At 42.2% G+C, this 12974-nt stretch overlaps 1 protein-coding gene across 1 annotated transcript; it reads left to right on the top strand.

The window, feature by feature from the left end:
• The first annotated feature begins 4843 nt into the window (after positions 1-4843).
• On the top strand, positions 4844-12958 carry NUP43 (nucleoporin 43). Its single transcript, XM_066315465.1, has 8 exons — positions 4844-4986; positions 5372-5494; positions 5765-5842; positions 6762-6939; positions 7582-7717; positions 8584-8735; positions 10574-10696; positions 11895-12958. The coding sequence occupies exons 1-8, from the start codon at positions 4867-4869 to the stop codon at positions 12107-12109; spliced, it is 1125 nt and encodes a 374-aa protein (XP_066171562.1). The 5' UTR covers positions 4844-4866; the 3' UTR covers positions 12110-12958.
• Positions 12959-12974: the final 16 nt, after the last annotated feature.

Raw genomic sequence — 12974 nt, 5'->3', positions numbered from 1 at the left:
GTGTGAGAGAGCCCATTTTGGCTGGGAGTGTTGAACCTGTTCCAGCTCCACACACCACATCTATTTCATCCAGTCATTGCTGGTTCAGGTGAAGAGGTGAAGGTGGGAATCTGCTGCTTTGCTCTGCAGTCAGTCCAGGGCAAATCTGACAGTTGCTCAATGCATATACCAACCAGATCCCATCCACAGACTTCCCATCTGGTTCTTTTAATCCTGGAGACAGATCCACTGCTTCATTCTGTGTCCTCCATCTAACTTCTCCTGAGCATGATCTGGCAACTGCAATCCATGTGAGGCTCCGAGCCTGTCCCAGAATATAAAAGGTCTCCCTGTTACACCCAGTGGGCTGAGAAAGAAGGAAAGAAGCCATGGATTTAGAGGAATTCCCCAAAGGGAGCAAGTACAGAGAACAGACAGACATTGTGAAAGTACAGCACAGAAATACTTAATTGTTTTAAATGCAAAAGACGTTTTCTGTTGTCAGATGGAAGCAAACTACATTGCTTTCACATAGAGAGGTTGCTGGCAAGAAAATAGCTGGCCCGTGTTTAAAAGCATTCCAAGGATACTTACCCCCTTGGGAAACCAAAAGCACAACAGCAACCATTTACATACAAACTGATGCTGCTTACCAAGGACCAACTTGAATTAGGCTTAGGCTTGTCACAGAGCATCAAGAGCAAACCCGAATTTCTGTCTTAGGAGTTTGCAGTCTTGCCCAGTTGCTTTCTGACTGAATGTACCTATTTGCCATGTTCTTGACATGAGTATTCAGAGAACTAAAACAAGTGTGGGCCTTCCTTAACAATATCTTGGATGGATACCAGGCATGTGTGAAGGAAAAAGCATTTGGCTTGGCAGGCTTCCAGGAGCTGTAAGACAAGCCATGTTGCTTCGAAGGGCCCTGGGAAACTAACACGCCACCAAGAGTGGCAGAATGCACCCATTTATGCAGTAAACAAATGTAGGAGTCCCTAACTCTTTCAGTTCCACAATCCCAGGCCATGAGTCCATTTTAAAAACCTATTAGAAAACATCCATTGAGGCTAATGTAAAAGCAACATAGACATTCTTTACTAGAGTAAAATACAAGCAGAAATAATGATAAAAAAGAAAGTCTTCTGGGCATCATCATTCATGTAGAACCTCTCTGTTTGTTCTGATACTCAGGATTTCTGTATCCTACTCCCCCTCACTTGTCCAAACCAGTGTGAGCACCTTGGTCCTTGGGTGCCCAAGGGACATCTGTCAATTGCAGCCACCTCTATTTTCCACATGTAGAGCCATTTCCCTAGACTCTCCAGGGAGCTGCTGAATGGATGGTCCTCTTAGGGAAAAGGCACAGGAATGTCAGCAGCCAGAGTGGGCCACCATATGATTGTTCTGACACAAAGATCCCACTATCTGTAAGCACATCTGCTCTTTTTCCTTTGCTGCACATTCACCCACATCCCAATCCTCTAGCTGTACTTACATACGTTTATATATAAATCCCTCCAAGCTACTATTTCTGTTTCATTCCTTCCCTCCCACCTCATAAACCTGTTAGATTTTTTAAAATTCTTTGAAATTAGAAAGAATCTGAAAAAATGCTCATCACTGTCTGCTCCCATCTGCTTCTGCATATCACAAGCAGAAATTTCCTTGTGAAATGTTCTTGCTGTACATTTCCGCAGTTATGTCCCAAACCCTACACTAATTGGCTTTTACACCTACACTCCCTCCTCTTCTTGACTCCATTCTGTTTTTTAACTTAATCACTCTCTTTCATCTCATTTCTTTTTCTATAAGCTCAAGCCAGTTTGGTGTGTAGCTTCCTTTTGTATTACCATTTCAGAAGTTTACATTGTTTTGAACTCCACATTCCATGTTTCACCAGCTCTGCACTCGAAGACGAGGGGAGAAGGACTCGGTCACATCAGTGACCTTCCCCATTATGGAGCAGCAGAACTGAGACCCCTTCATGGAGGAAGGTCAGCCTTCCAGATGGGACGTTCCAGGTGACACACCATCCCACGGTGCCTAAGCAAAGCAGAGCAGGGCTGCAGACAGAAATGGTTTTGACATCAAGTGACATGACAAGTCAGGCCCCAAGTCACGCCAGCCACCAAGTATGGGCAGCATGGCTGAGCACAGCCCTCCTACAGCACAGCTCAGGCCAAGAGCAGGGTGCCCCAGCCCACATGGGAGCCCCAGCCAAGGGCAAGACTTATGAGTGCACTCAGGGCTGGGCCCTCTGCTGTTTCATCTGCTCTGCAGTACCCTGCACTGTAACTGTACTCGTTCAAGAGAATGAACTGGGCACAGCTCCAGGAATTCTTACCAGCTGTAAGCATTGTTTTGGCATCTTTAAATATTGTTCAATGATGATTGGAGGAAAGCAGATTATAAGTAAATCCAGTTCAGAATTAGCTTTATCCTGCCCTAGTACAACCACTGATCAAGTAAGTGCCTTTGTTCTCAGGCCCCCTACCTTCTCTCAGAGACAGGCATGCTTTCAGTTTCCTTCCCTTTCACTCGCACTCCTGGCTTTAGCTATATCCAAGGGTAATCCATAGATGCTCCTTGTTTTCTTAGCTGATATGTTTGAACCCAATGCTCAGAGTCAGCTTCATCTAGACTTAACATCCTTTTAGAAAAACACAAAAATACTAGATGAGGCGCATTTTCTCTTGGTGCTTATTTCTGCCTTTTATATGTTTATTTAAATTATATACTAACAAAGTACACATCTTTCATAGGGATCAAGCACAGAGAATATATTTAAAGGTTTACAAAGCAGCCCTAAATCTATCACAGCTCTCACTTCTGTCATATAACATGCTGCCAACATTTTCTTTAAAAAATGTAGGACAGGGAAAACTGTGACTCTTCTTTTCCTCTAAGTGAAAATAAGCCTGTATGTCCAACTCACTTCTCTTAATACTTCCCAAATGCTTTTGAACAAGCGATCCTGAGCAAAGAAATAAATCATCCAGAAGTACATGGCAAAAAATATACACAGAAATCACAAACTAACCAACAAAAATATTTGCCTAATAAAACTTTTCAATAATCCTAAAGTGTTTTCAGCTTTCAGCTGTTTGGTCTGTAGCTGTATTCTGAGGCTGCCTATTGATATTTCTCACAAGTATTATAAGAATTAGCTGAAAATACCCTTGGAGTCAACAGTGACTTGCAGAACTGCTGTTAGCAGCTTAATAAAGGGTGCCAGAAGCATTTGCTACTGTAGAATAATAATGCTACTGCCATGTGCAACAAAGGTGTTTTAAGGTGCATTTGCAGTATGGTAGACTACTACAGCATCCAGCTTTTGGAATATGTTCAGTGTTGGATTCTGCTGGATTATGGGAAAAAAAAAAAAAAAAGATAAATTAAGTTCAAAAGATACATGAAGCACAAAAAATATCACTGGTTGGTATCACACCTGAAGGACTACAAAACAGCATAGCAGACTTGAGGAGGAACTAAAAAATGCAGTATAGAAGAAATCTGACAGATGCCTTTAGCAGGAAAACTGCAGTAACAGTGGAAAATTTATCCAAGCCACTGTTAAGTCCATCTGACATCTGGCAGCATTAGCTTTGGAAAAAAAATGTAGCAGAAAACAAAGTTTGTAAAAATCTTTGTGAGAAAGTCCCTTACTGGATTGCAGTGACTGGGGCAGGTCTCATCCTCTGAAATGACAACACAACTGTGTCACCCTTTAATTTTACAATTGATCTCTGAAGTTTTTATTGCATAGCTGTTTAGGTCTCAAGTGAAATACTAGAAAGGAAGTTCATGTGTGCCCCTCTTTGATTTAATGTACCATTTGGGACAAAAAATATTCTGTTTATTTCTGCACTGGTAGGAATCTGTCAGAGCAAGGAGAGTATCACTCGGAAGTACATTATCGTGGTTTAACCCCAGCCAGCAAGTACCAGGCAAATACTTGGTCACATAAGCCCCACAAACCATCCCAGCCCACCCCAGGGGGAATGGGGAGGATAACTAGAATAAAACAAAGGTTAAAAACATGGGTTGAGATAAGAATAACTTCTCTCTTAATAATTTTAATAATTTAAATCAAAGAAGATAAACAGCCTGTCTCTGGGCAGTACTTGGTCCCTCATGGCCAATGCCCCCCAGTTCATACAGTGCATGTGATATTCTGTGGTATGGAATATCCTCCTGGCCAGTTTGGGTCAGCCGTCCTGGCCATGCAGGTGGCTTCTCGTCTACCTGTTCATCGGCAGAGCGAGGACTGAAAGGATCTCGACTTGCGGTAAGCGCCACTGAGCAGCAAGGAACGCATCCGTGTGTTGTCGACATTATTCTCACGTTAAATCCGAAACAGCGCTGTGGCTGCTAGGCGGAAGAAAATGAACTCTGCCTCAGCTGAAAGCAAAGCATACTTCAAAGTATATCTAGACCAGAAATGCTTAGTCGCTGTGTAAGTCACTCATTTTGAGAAAACAGAACTCGGTGCATGTCATGGAAAGGTGACACACGGACACAACGTTCCGGTGGACGCGGTCCAGCCGAGCAGACAGGTAACACAGCGGCACGGTCACTTCTTCCTGTATTTCCTCCTCTCCGGATCCGACCTGCAACCGACGCCGAGCTGATGCGCGGTGCAGCGGCTCGCAGGGGCCAGGCAGGGCGCGGCCCGTCCCGGTGGCGGCGGGCAGCCGGCGCCGACCGCCTCCCACAGGCGGCGTGGCCGCGGCCGCCCCAGCGCCGCTCCGGGCACTGTCCGCGCCCCGCCCCGCCCGCGCGCGCCCCCGCGCCCCCGGCCTGTCCCTCCGCGCTCGCCGTCGCGCCGCAGCCAATCAGCGCGCGCGGCGCCGGGCGGGCGGGAGCGGGCGCAGGGCGGGCGCGGCCATGGAGGACGTGAGCGCCAAGTTCGTGTCGCAGAAGATCAGCCGGACGCGCTGGCGGCCCCTGCCAGCCGCCGCGCTCCAGCCCCCCGACGTCTTCGCTACCGGCTCCTGGGACAACGAGGTACCGGCCGGGCGGGCCCGGAGGCGCGGCGCGACCTTCCTGCCGGGGCGCGGGGCGGGCGGCGGCGGCACCCCACGCCACCTCGGTCCCCTGCGCCTCCGCCTCTTGGTGCTGGAGAGCGGGGCCGGAGCCGGGCTGTGAGCGCTGCTTGGCTCGGCTGTCCCGCCCTTCTCTTGACCGCGCCGTCTTCGTATCCCCAAGGAAGCCGTGGGGCCGCCCCGCCGCACGGCAGCCTTATCCCCCTGGGCAAGCGCTTCCCTCCCGCCGGCGGCGGCTTCCTCAGCAGCGGTGCGCAGCCCGCAGCCTACTGCTTTCCCTGGCTGAGGCTTATTGCTAGGTACCTTCAAGAGCATTTTCGTGTAAATGTGGTATCGTTTCCGTTCAGGATAACAGGATCTCCATTTGGTCTGCTGGCGACCTTGGAAATGCGGGCCTCAATGGTGAATATCATGGAGAACCTCATCTGCTGTGTGACATCCAGCACAACGGTGATGTTATGGATATGCAGGTAAAGTAGCTGTATTGAATAGATCCGTACTTTTTAAGGGCTTGTCACTTAGGAGAAGTTAAGTGGAAGTAAACTGGCAAAATACTGAGATTGCCAAAAAGTTCTTATGAGGAAAAAAGGACAAAAATAATCAATATTGCTTTGTGGGTTTTTTTTTTTGTGGGTTTGGCTTTTTCCCCTCCACTCACCAATAATTTAGGTTATTCTAAGATCGAAATTATCATCTTCGTACTAACATGGACTAATAGCATTCTTGTTATCTCCCTCTAGTTTTTGGATCAAGAGAGAATTGTGGTTGCCTCATCAACGGGAACCGTAACTATATTCCGTCATCATCAAAATAACCAGGTATGTGACATGCACTGGCTTTAAGATGTTATTCTCTGTAATACAGGTCACTTTGATTTTAGCATTAAAAACATTTGGCTACCAAAATCAATTTCTTTTTAAAGTCTGTTAAAAAAAGCTTTGACTTTACACATGTGAGGAAAGAAAATAGAGTTTTGCAAGACATGCTACATAAACTAGGTTCCAGAGCAAGACAGACTGGGGTATCTCCTCGCCTGTATCTGTAACCAAACATCCCATTCACTGGAAACATACTTTAACACATTAGAGTGTTTTGAGGCAGTAAGTATTGATGGACGGGGACCTGCCTTATCAGAGTTTTTGTATTCTTGACTAAAGGACTCGTGTTCAATTCTAACAAGTTATGAATGAATTCTCATTTGAATTCTCAAGTGTCATATGAGGGAAGATATCTAAACTCTGTAGTCTTTTGCTTTGATTATAAACCACTGAAAAGAAATGCATAATTACCCTTTTATAAATGTTCACAATGACACAGTAAAGGCGAATGGCAGTTAATATTTGGTGTGGTACCTAAAATAAACTAATTCCTTGCAATCAAGATCTAAATCTGACCTTTTATTTTCTCAAGGTCTTAGTTCTTTTCCCCTGTCCTGAGGAAATACTGAAGACATCAACCTAGTGAAAGACATTTTACAGTCTGTAGTGTTATTTCTAATTGCTAGATCATGTGAAAATGGTTCAGAGAAGAAATAATTAGCGTTTTGTAGAAGGGTTGTGTGCTTAAGAGTTGATGAAAACTTGGATCTCTTGGTTCGTATTTGTATAGGAAGCTGTCATTCCCAAGAAATAGTGTGCCTTTCCTGGTGCTTGTTTCTTGTTTCATGAGTATTCTGGAAGCTTTGTTCTATCAGGTTCATTATTTAAGACCATCCTTTCATGTCTGGTTACTACACAGACATTATCTGCCAACCACCGTTGGGAGAAAGCCCATTATCACGTGGATCAAGACACGTCTTGTGGTGGAGCTGCCTGTACTGGAGTCGTCTGCAACAACCCAGAAATTGTCACTGTTGGAGAAGATGGTAGAATAAATCTCTTCAGAGCTGACCAAAAAGATGCAGTAAGAACCATAGGTATGTGAAATATCTGATTTTTAAAATTAGTCTAGTTTGGAGGGAGTTGTTTGGTTTTCAGCTTGTTATAACAAAACAAAGATGTTAGTTTATTATTGATTTCAGTATTCCAGGTTGAACATGTTTGTTCCAGATTATTTGTATATCCCCCCATAATTCAAATACTCGAAGCATACTTCAGATATATTTCTATATTCATCTAGGTATTTGTAAGTTCGTAGTTTTACAGTGACAGTTGGAGAGGGAAGAGAGAGAACATCTTGGAAAATGCTCTCAGGTTCTTCAGGATGGAGTTCTATGGTGTAAGCAATGTGTTTTACTGGTTCCCAGTTCAGTGACACCTTTACATTTCCCCAGCACTAAGCTGAATCCCTAACATGGAGATAGAACTCTTGAACCTCATTCAATAGTTGCAAAGGAATGCCTTGGTATTTTTGTTATTGTTTAGTAGATTTAAGAGTGCAGTACTCAGTGCACAGGTTTGTAGTCAGTTAACACAGAAAAAAATATCTAAAGTTAGAGATTGTGTGAAAGTCTTTTGGGGCCATAAGCAGCTGTGTTCTGTTCTCCAGTAAGAGTTATTTTGTAAACGGAGACTAGCTTTCCATAGGTTTACCTGAATGCTCTCCTCATCTCTTGCAGACAACGCAGACAGCAGTACACTCCATGCAGTGACTTTCCTTCGCACAACTGAGATCTTGACAGTAAATTCGATTGGACAGTTAAAAATATGGGACCTCAGACAGCAAAGAAATGAGCCATCTCAAATATTTTCGTTGTAAGACATCCACTTTTTTACTTCTTTACTGAAAAACATGTGCTACTTTATGTGATCTGATTCAAATCTTTCTTAATAGCTCCCTAACAACAGGACAGTAAATGACTGATTTTTTTTAAAGTATTTTAACTTCTTTGGTACTTAAATAAACAAAGGCAGACTGCTTAATGGCTGAGTCTCTGTTGTGACTCAACATTGTGCTTAACAGATCTGTTTAATGGCTTAACTTTTGAAGGACTATTATACCGGTACACTTCTCTTCTTTGAGAAAAAAAATCTTTTCAATCCTCAACCCCAAGCTCTTTACCTGTTCATATTTGCTTTTCTCCACAGGCCTAATGTAAGGTTTCTGGCATTTGGAATGTATTTAAATGGTTACTTTGTGCCTTACAAGGTACTGTGAGAAAACAAAATGAGCTAGATTTCATTCCTGTTGTTGTCTGTGTAATAATTCCCATTGCTGATTTTGTTAGTGCCTGGTCACCCTTTTAAACTCTTAATATATACCAAAATAATAATTATATCATGCATCAGATTATTATTATTGTTGTTGTTATTATATGTAGAGTATTACTTGCTTCTCACTCCTATAAAGTCGTCAGATGCTGTGTAGATTTCAGACGCATACCACCAGGCACAGAACCCGATTGCAGCTTCATGTTATTGCCATTCCTCTGGTTTCCAGTAGATGTCATGTGCCTTCAGCCTAGGGTGGTCAGATGGCACAGGAACTGATGGTGCTGTCGATACTGGTACCTCGCTCATCAATGCTCCTGATGCCAAATTAGGGATTAAGAAGGGGAAAACAGAAGCTAAGTAAAAATTTCGTTTGGGTTATTTGGTTGTTTCATTTTTCCTCTTTGCAGGGCAGGTGACAGAGTTCCACTTCACTGTGTGGATAGGCATCCCAATCAGCAGCATATTGTGGCCACAGGGGGCCAGGATGGAATGCTGAGTATATGGGACATCAGGCAGGGTACTATGCCAGTGTCTCTGCTAAATGCTCATGAAGCAGAAAGTAAGTATCTGAAATGTAAGGGAGAGAAGAAGGTGGCATTTTAGAGAATGATTCCTGTAAAAATAAGTTGTAACTGTGGTAAAAAACAATCACATACTTGCTACTTCATTGACTCATAAAATGATTTGGGTTAGAAGGGACCTTAAAGCTCATTTACTTCCAACTTCCCCTGCCAAGGGTAGAGGCACTAAACCAGGTTGCTCAGAGGCCAGTCCAGCCTGGCCTTCAATACTTCAGAGATGAGGCATTCACAACTTCTCTGAGAAACCTGTTCCAGTGCCTCACCACCCTCACACTAAAGAATTTCTTCCTAATAACGTAATCTAAACCTACTCTCAATTTAAAGCCATTCCCCTTCATCCTATCACTATATGCCTTTGTAGGAAGTCCCTCACCTGTCCTTTGTGTGTTTTAGCATAGCCTCTAGGAAGATTTGTTCCATGTTTTTCCCAGGACCAGAGCTGAGGCTGATAGCTTGGTAGTTCTCAGGGTCTTCCTTTCTGCTCTTTTTAAACATGGGTTTGTGCCCATCTTTCCCTTTTTTCAGTCCCCTAGTACTTCACCTGACTGTTGTAGCCTTTCAGATATGGAGAGTGCCTTGGCGACTACCTAATCCAATTCCTTCAGGACTCTAGGATGCATTTCATAGATTTATGTACATTCAGGTTCTTTAAATAATCATGAACCTGAGCTTCCCTAACAGTGGGAAGGACTTTGTTCCCCCAGACCCTGTCTTGCAGCCCACCCACTTGAGAGGTATGGGAAGAGAGGTTGCCATTGACTGAGGCAAGAAAGTTATTGAGTAGCTCAACCTTGTCCAGTGTTACCAGTTTTCCAGCATTGATTACTGGGGGGTGTACACCTTCTTGGACCTTCCTTTTCTGGCTGACATACATGTAGAAGCCCTTCCTGTTTTCATCCCTTGCCAGATTCAGGTTCAGCTTTTCCTTGGCCTTCCTCACTCTGTATTCCCAACCTTTGTCTATATTCTTCCCAGGATACCTACTACTTCTCCATGTGTTTCCATCTGGTTGGCTTCCTTCTCTGTATAGGAGACCGTTCTTATCTAAAAGTGAACTCTCTAAACTTAAAAGGAGCCTTAGAAAGCAATTCTTTAGTGAGCTGTTAGATGTATTTGATCAGAATGGCTGTGTTTCTAGCAGGGTAGGTGTATAAATAATCTTGGAAGCTGGTGCAGTGTTGGGCAGATAGAGTAAAGCAGAATGCAGATACTAACAGACTTGAAAACATGAGGAAGAAGGGGAGACTGAACATTCATTTGGTGTCTCCACAATGCTGAAACAGCTCACTTTCCTGGTAACTGTGAACAAGACAGCCATTAATTTTATGCTGAAAATTTTGTGATTTGATGCTACAATTAAATAAAAGGAGCAAAAATGTTTCTTGATACTAAGTTTTACTGAATTAAATGTCTTCTGCAGTTGTGATATTTAGATACAAAATAATGTGTGTCCTGGGAAGGAATGCATGCTATGCGCGGATTTAAACTTTACAGCAGGGAAGATGTTATAATACTATGCAGAATGCCTGAATTCAGATAAGACTTTAACAATTTTCACAGCACTGAAAATGCAAAAAAAATAGGGACTTTTTCTTTCTTTTTTCCTTATTTTTTTCTTTCCCCCTGCCAGCAGAGGGAAAACTGCAGTATTTAACTCAGGATGGAGCTTTGGGTTTTCTACCCACATACAATTAAAAAAGAAAGGTTTTGATGGAGACATGGGTTCTTGTAAATGTATGTCTATATCATACTATACAAATGCATTGATCAAAGTATTTGAGGCTTGTTCTGAAATGGTTTTGTTTGATACTTCCAGTGTGGGAAGTTCACTTCCATCCCTCCGACCCTGATCATTTATTTACGTGTTCTGAAGATGGATCTCTTTGGCACTGGGATACTTCTGCAAACGTATCTGAAAAACCATCTTTTCTTCATCAAGGTAAGGATGTTTGAAGTCCATCTGCACTGAATTTGTCAGTTGGTAACATCATTACAGTCACTGTTTTCACATGACTCAATTAATAACACAATTGTAATAAAGAAAATAAAAAGCAGGTTACTTGTCTTAGAAAGCAAGTCCTGATAGGCACTTGAGGAAAACTACTTATACAGCAAACAGTTGTGCAAGGTGTTTTGTGGTCTGGTTTGGGTTTTTTTAATCTGCTACCCTCTGACCAATGCATGAAGGGACACATCTATGATTTCAAAGATAGACTGTGCTCACTTAAAAAATCATCTGTATGTAGAAAAGAGAGGCAACCTGACTGACATTATTGAGTCTCTGAGGGAGTTACACAAAGTTAGAGTACAAAAACAATTGATAGGTTAATGAGATTGTAGAATTATGATTTACAATTCAGGGTAATAATTGGAACTTTCAATAAATGAAACTGGATCCTTTTGCATGGTGGCAGGATTTTAAAGTTATGATACTGACTTTTAATATAAGCATTTATTTTCACATATTAATCACAAAGACTCCTAAGTGCTTGCCACTTTAGGCTGTAAATAGTGGGGAAACTTTCAGATGTCACCTGCTGCCTTGGCCTCCAAGTTGTCATTCAAAGTTAAGCTTTTTTCTATGGAAATTATAGGATGACTGATTTAACTTGGACTCTGCATGTTTTCAGTTATATGAAGTATAAATCCTTTGGCATTGTTTCTGACACCTGCTAATCTTGCAATGAATGACAATGCTAATTTTATGCTTCAATTTGAATCTAAAATGTTATGTGGAAAAAAATTCAAAGTCAAATATAGGTATATCACTTGCTGCAGAGTAAGTAGGGAACAGGAGCAGTAGGGAATAAGTGTTATTGATAAGTGTTATCTGCCTAGAGAAACTTGCAGGTATTTACACAGTCTGTTCAGTGAGTTAACAGCTGTTGTGATGTATTTGTCTTAACTGAGGGTAGAGCTGGTAGAAAATTCTTGTAATGTTTTCAAGTACTTGATTTTTTAAGCTATTTTCCCTAATTTACCAAAGAAATGACATCTCAACTAATCTGAAAACTGACTTAAATGTAAAATTATATCTCCGTTATGTCTGACTCATATCTACTGCGTTTCTCCAAATTCTGAGAATATATAAACTAAATTGAAACTTATTTGCTTGTCTTCCCTCTTTCTTCTTTCAGGAGGAAGAAGCACTGCCTATCTTTCCCACAGTACCATTAACCAGTCTGTAGTAAGTGCCTGGCTAAGCAGTGATCCGACCAAAGACCGCATGGAAATCACCAACCTGATTCCAAACCAGACTTTGTCTGTGAATAGTTTAGACGTTCTAGGACCATGCCTGGTGTATGGTACTGATGCAGAGGCCATTTATGTGAACAGACAACTTTTTGCATGAAGTGACTGTGGTATCCCTTTGAAGTATTGAGCAGCTTGAACTACTGGGAAATGTCAGGTTCATTCTTAATGCTACTCCTTAGTCTGTTATTGGCGTGTGTGGGGACAGGCCTCAGATTGGTCCCGGTGCTGTGGAAGAAGTGAGGTACTTCACATTCTGACAGCTTGATGCTCCAGGATGGGTAACTGAGCCAGCTTACGTGCCATTTCTTCCTTGCTGCCTGCTTGGTTTTGACAAGCAAGAAGGTTGTCACTAAGGGCAAAATCTTTGCTGTAAAGTGATGTCCATTATACACATGCACATAAGAACAGAAGAAAAGGTAAACCCTGGATTTTTATTTTTCCCTGTAAAGGTATTTTTAAAGTATTGTTTCTAAAGCAAAACTGTGGGCTTCATGGAAATTTTTATTTACCTGAAAGAGATGGGGTTTTTTTAAGCTGAGTTTTTTTATATATGTAGGGGAACATAACTTTTAATGTTAGTTCATGAGAGTTGGAAGGAAAACTGTTAAAGCTATGAAATGTGAAAGGTTCTATAGGAATCTAAGCATTCTAGCAACATTATTTTGTATTATTTACAGCTTCGTCATGGATGCTGCATGTTAAAACTTACAATGCACCGGTAAATCTCCCAACAGAAAAGTGGGGTTTATAATTAAGATGTCAATTGACAGATGTGTTGGCTGTGTTTTCAGGTGTAATAAGAAGACTTTCCAAACTTGAGACATAGTCTGCCAAAAATTCTCATCTGGTTTATTGAAATCTTTCCTGCTAATTTTATTATTAGCATTGTACCTGCTTTTTGTTACAAAGACCCCTTTCTCTTTTTAATAAAAACTTTTGCACAAGAGTAGCAGTCTGACTTA

Source organism: Sylvia atricapilla, chromosome 3 (genome assembly GCF_009819655.1).
Source record: "Sylvia atricapilla isolate bSylAtr1 chromosome 3, bSylAtr1.pri, whole genome shotgun sequence".
Taxonomy (NCBI): domain Eukaryota; kingdom Metazoa; phylum Chordata; class Aves; order Passeriformes; family Sylviidae; genus Sylvia; species Sylvia atricapilla.
This window is presented reverse-complemented; position numbering and strand designations above follow the sequence as displayed.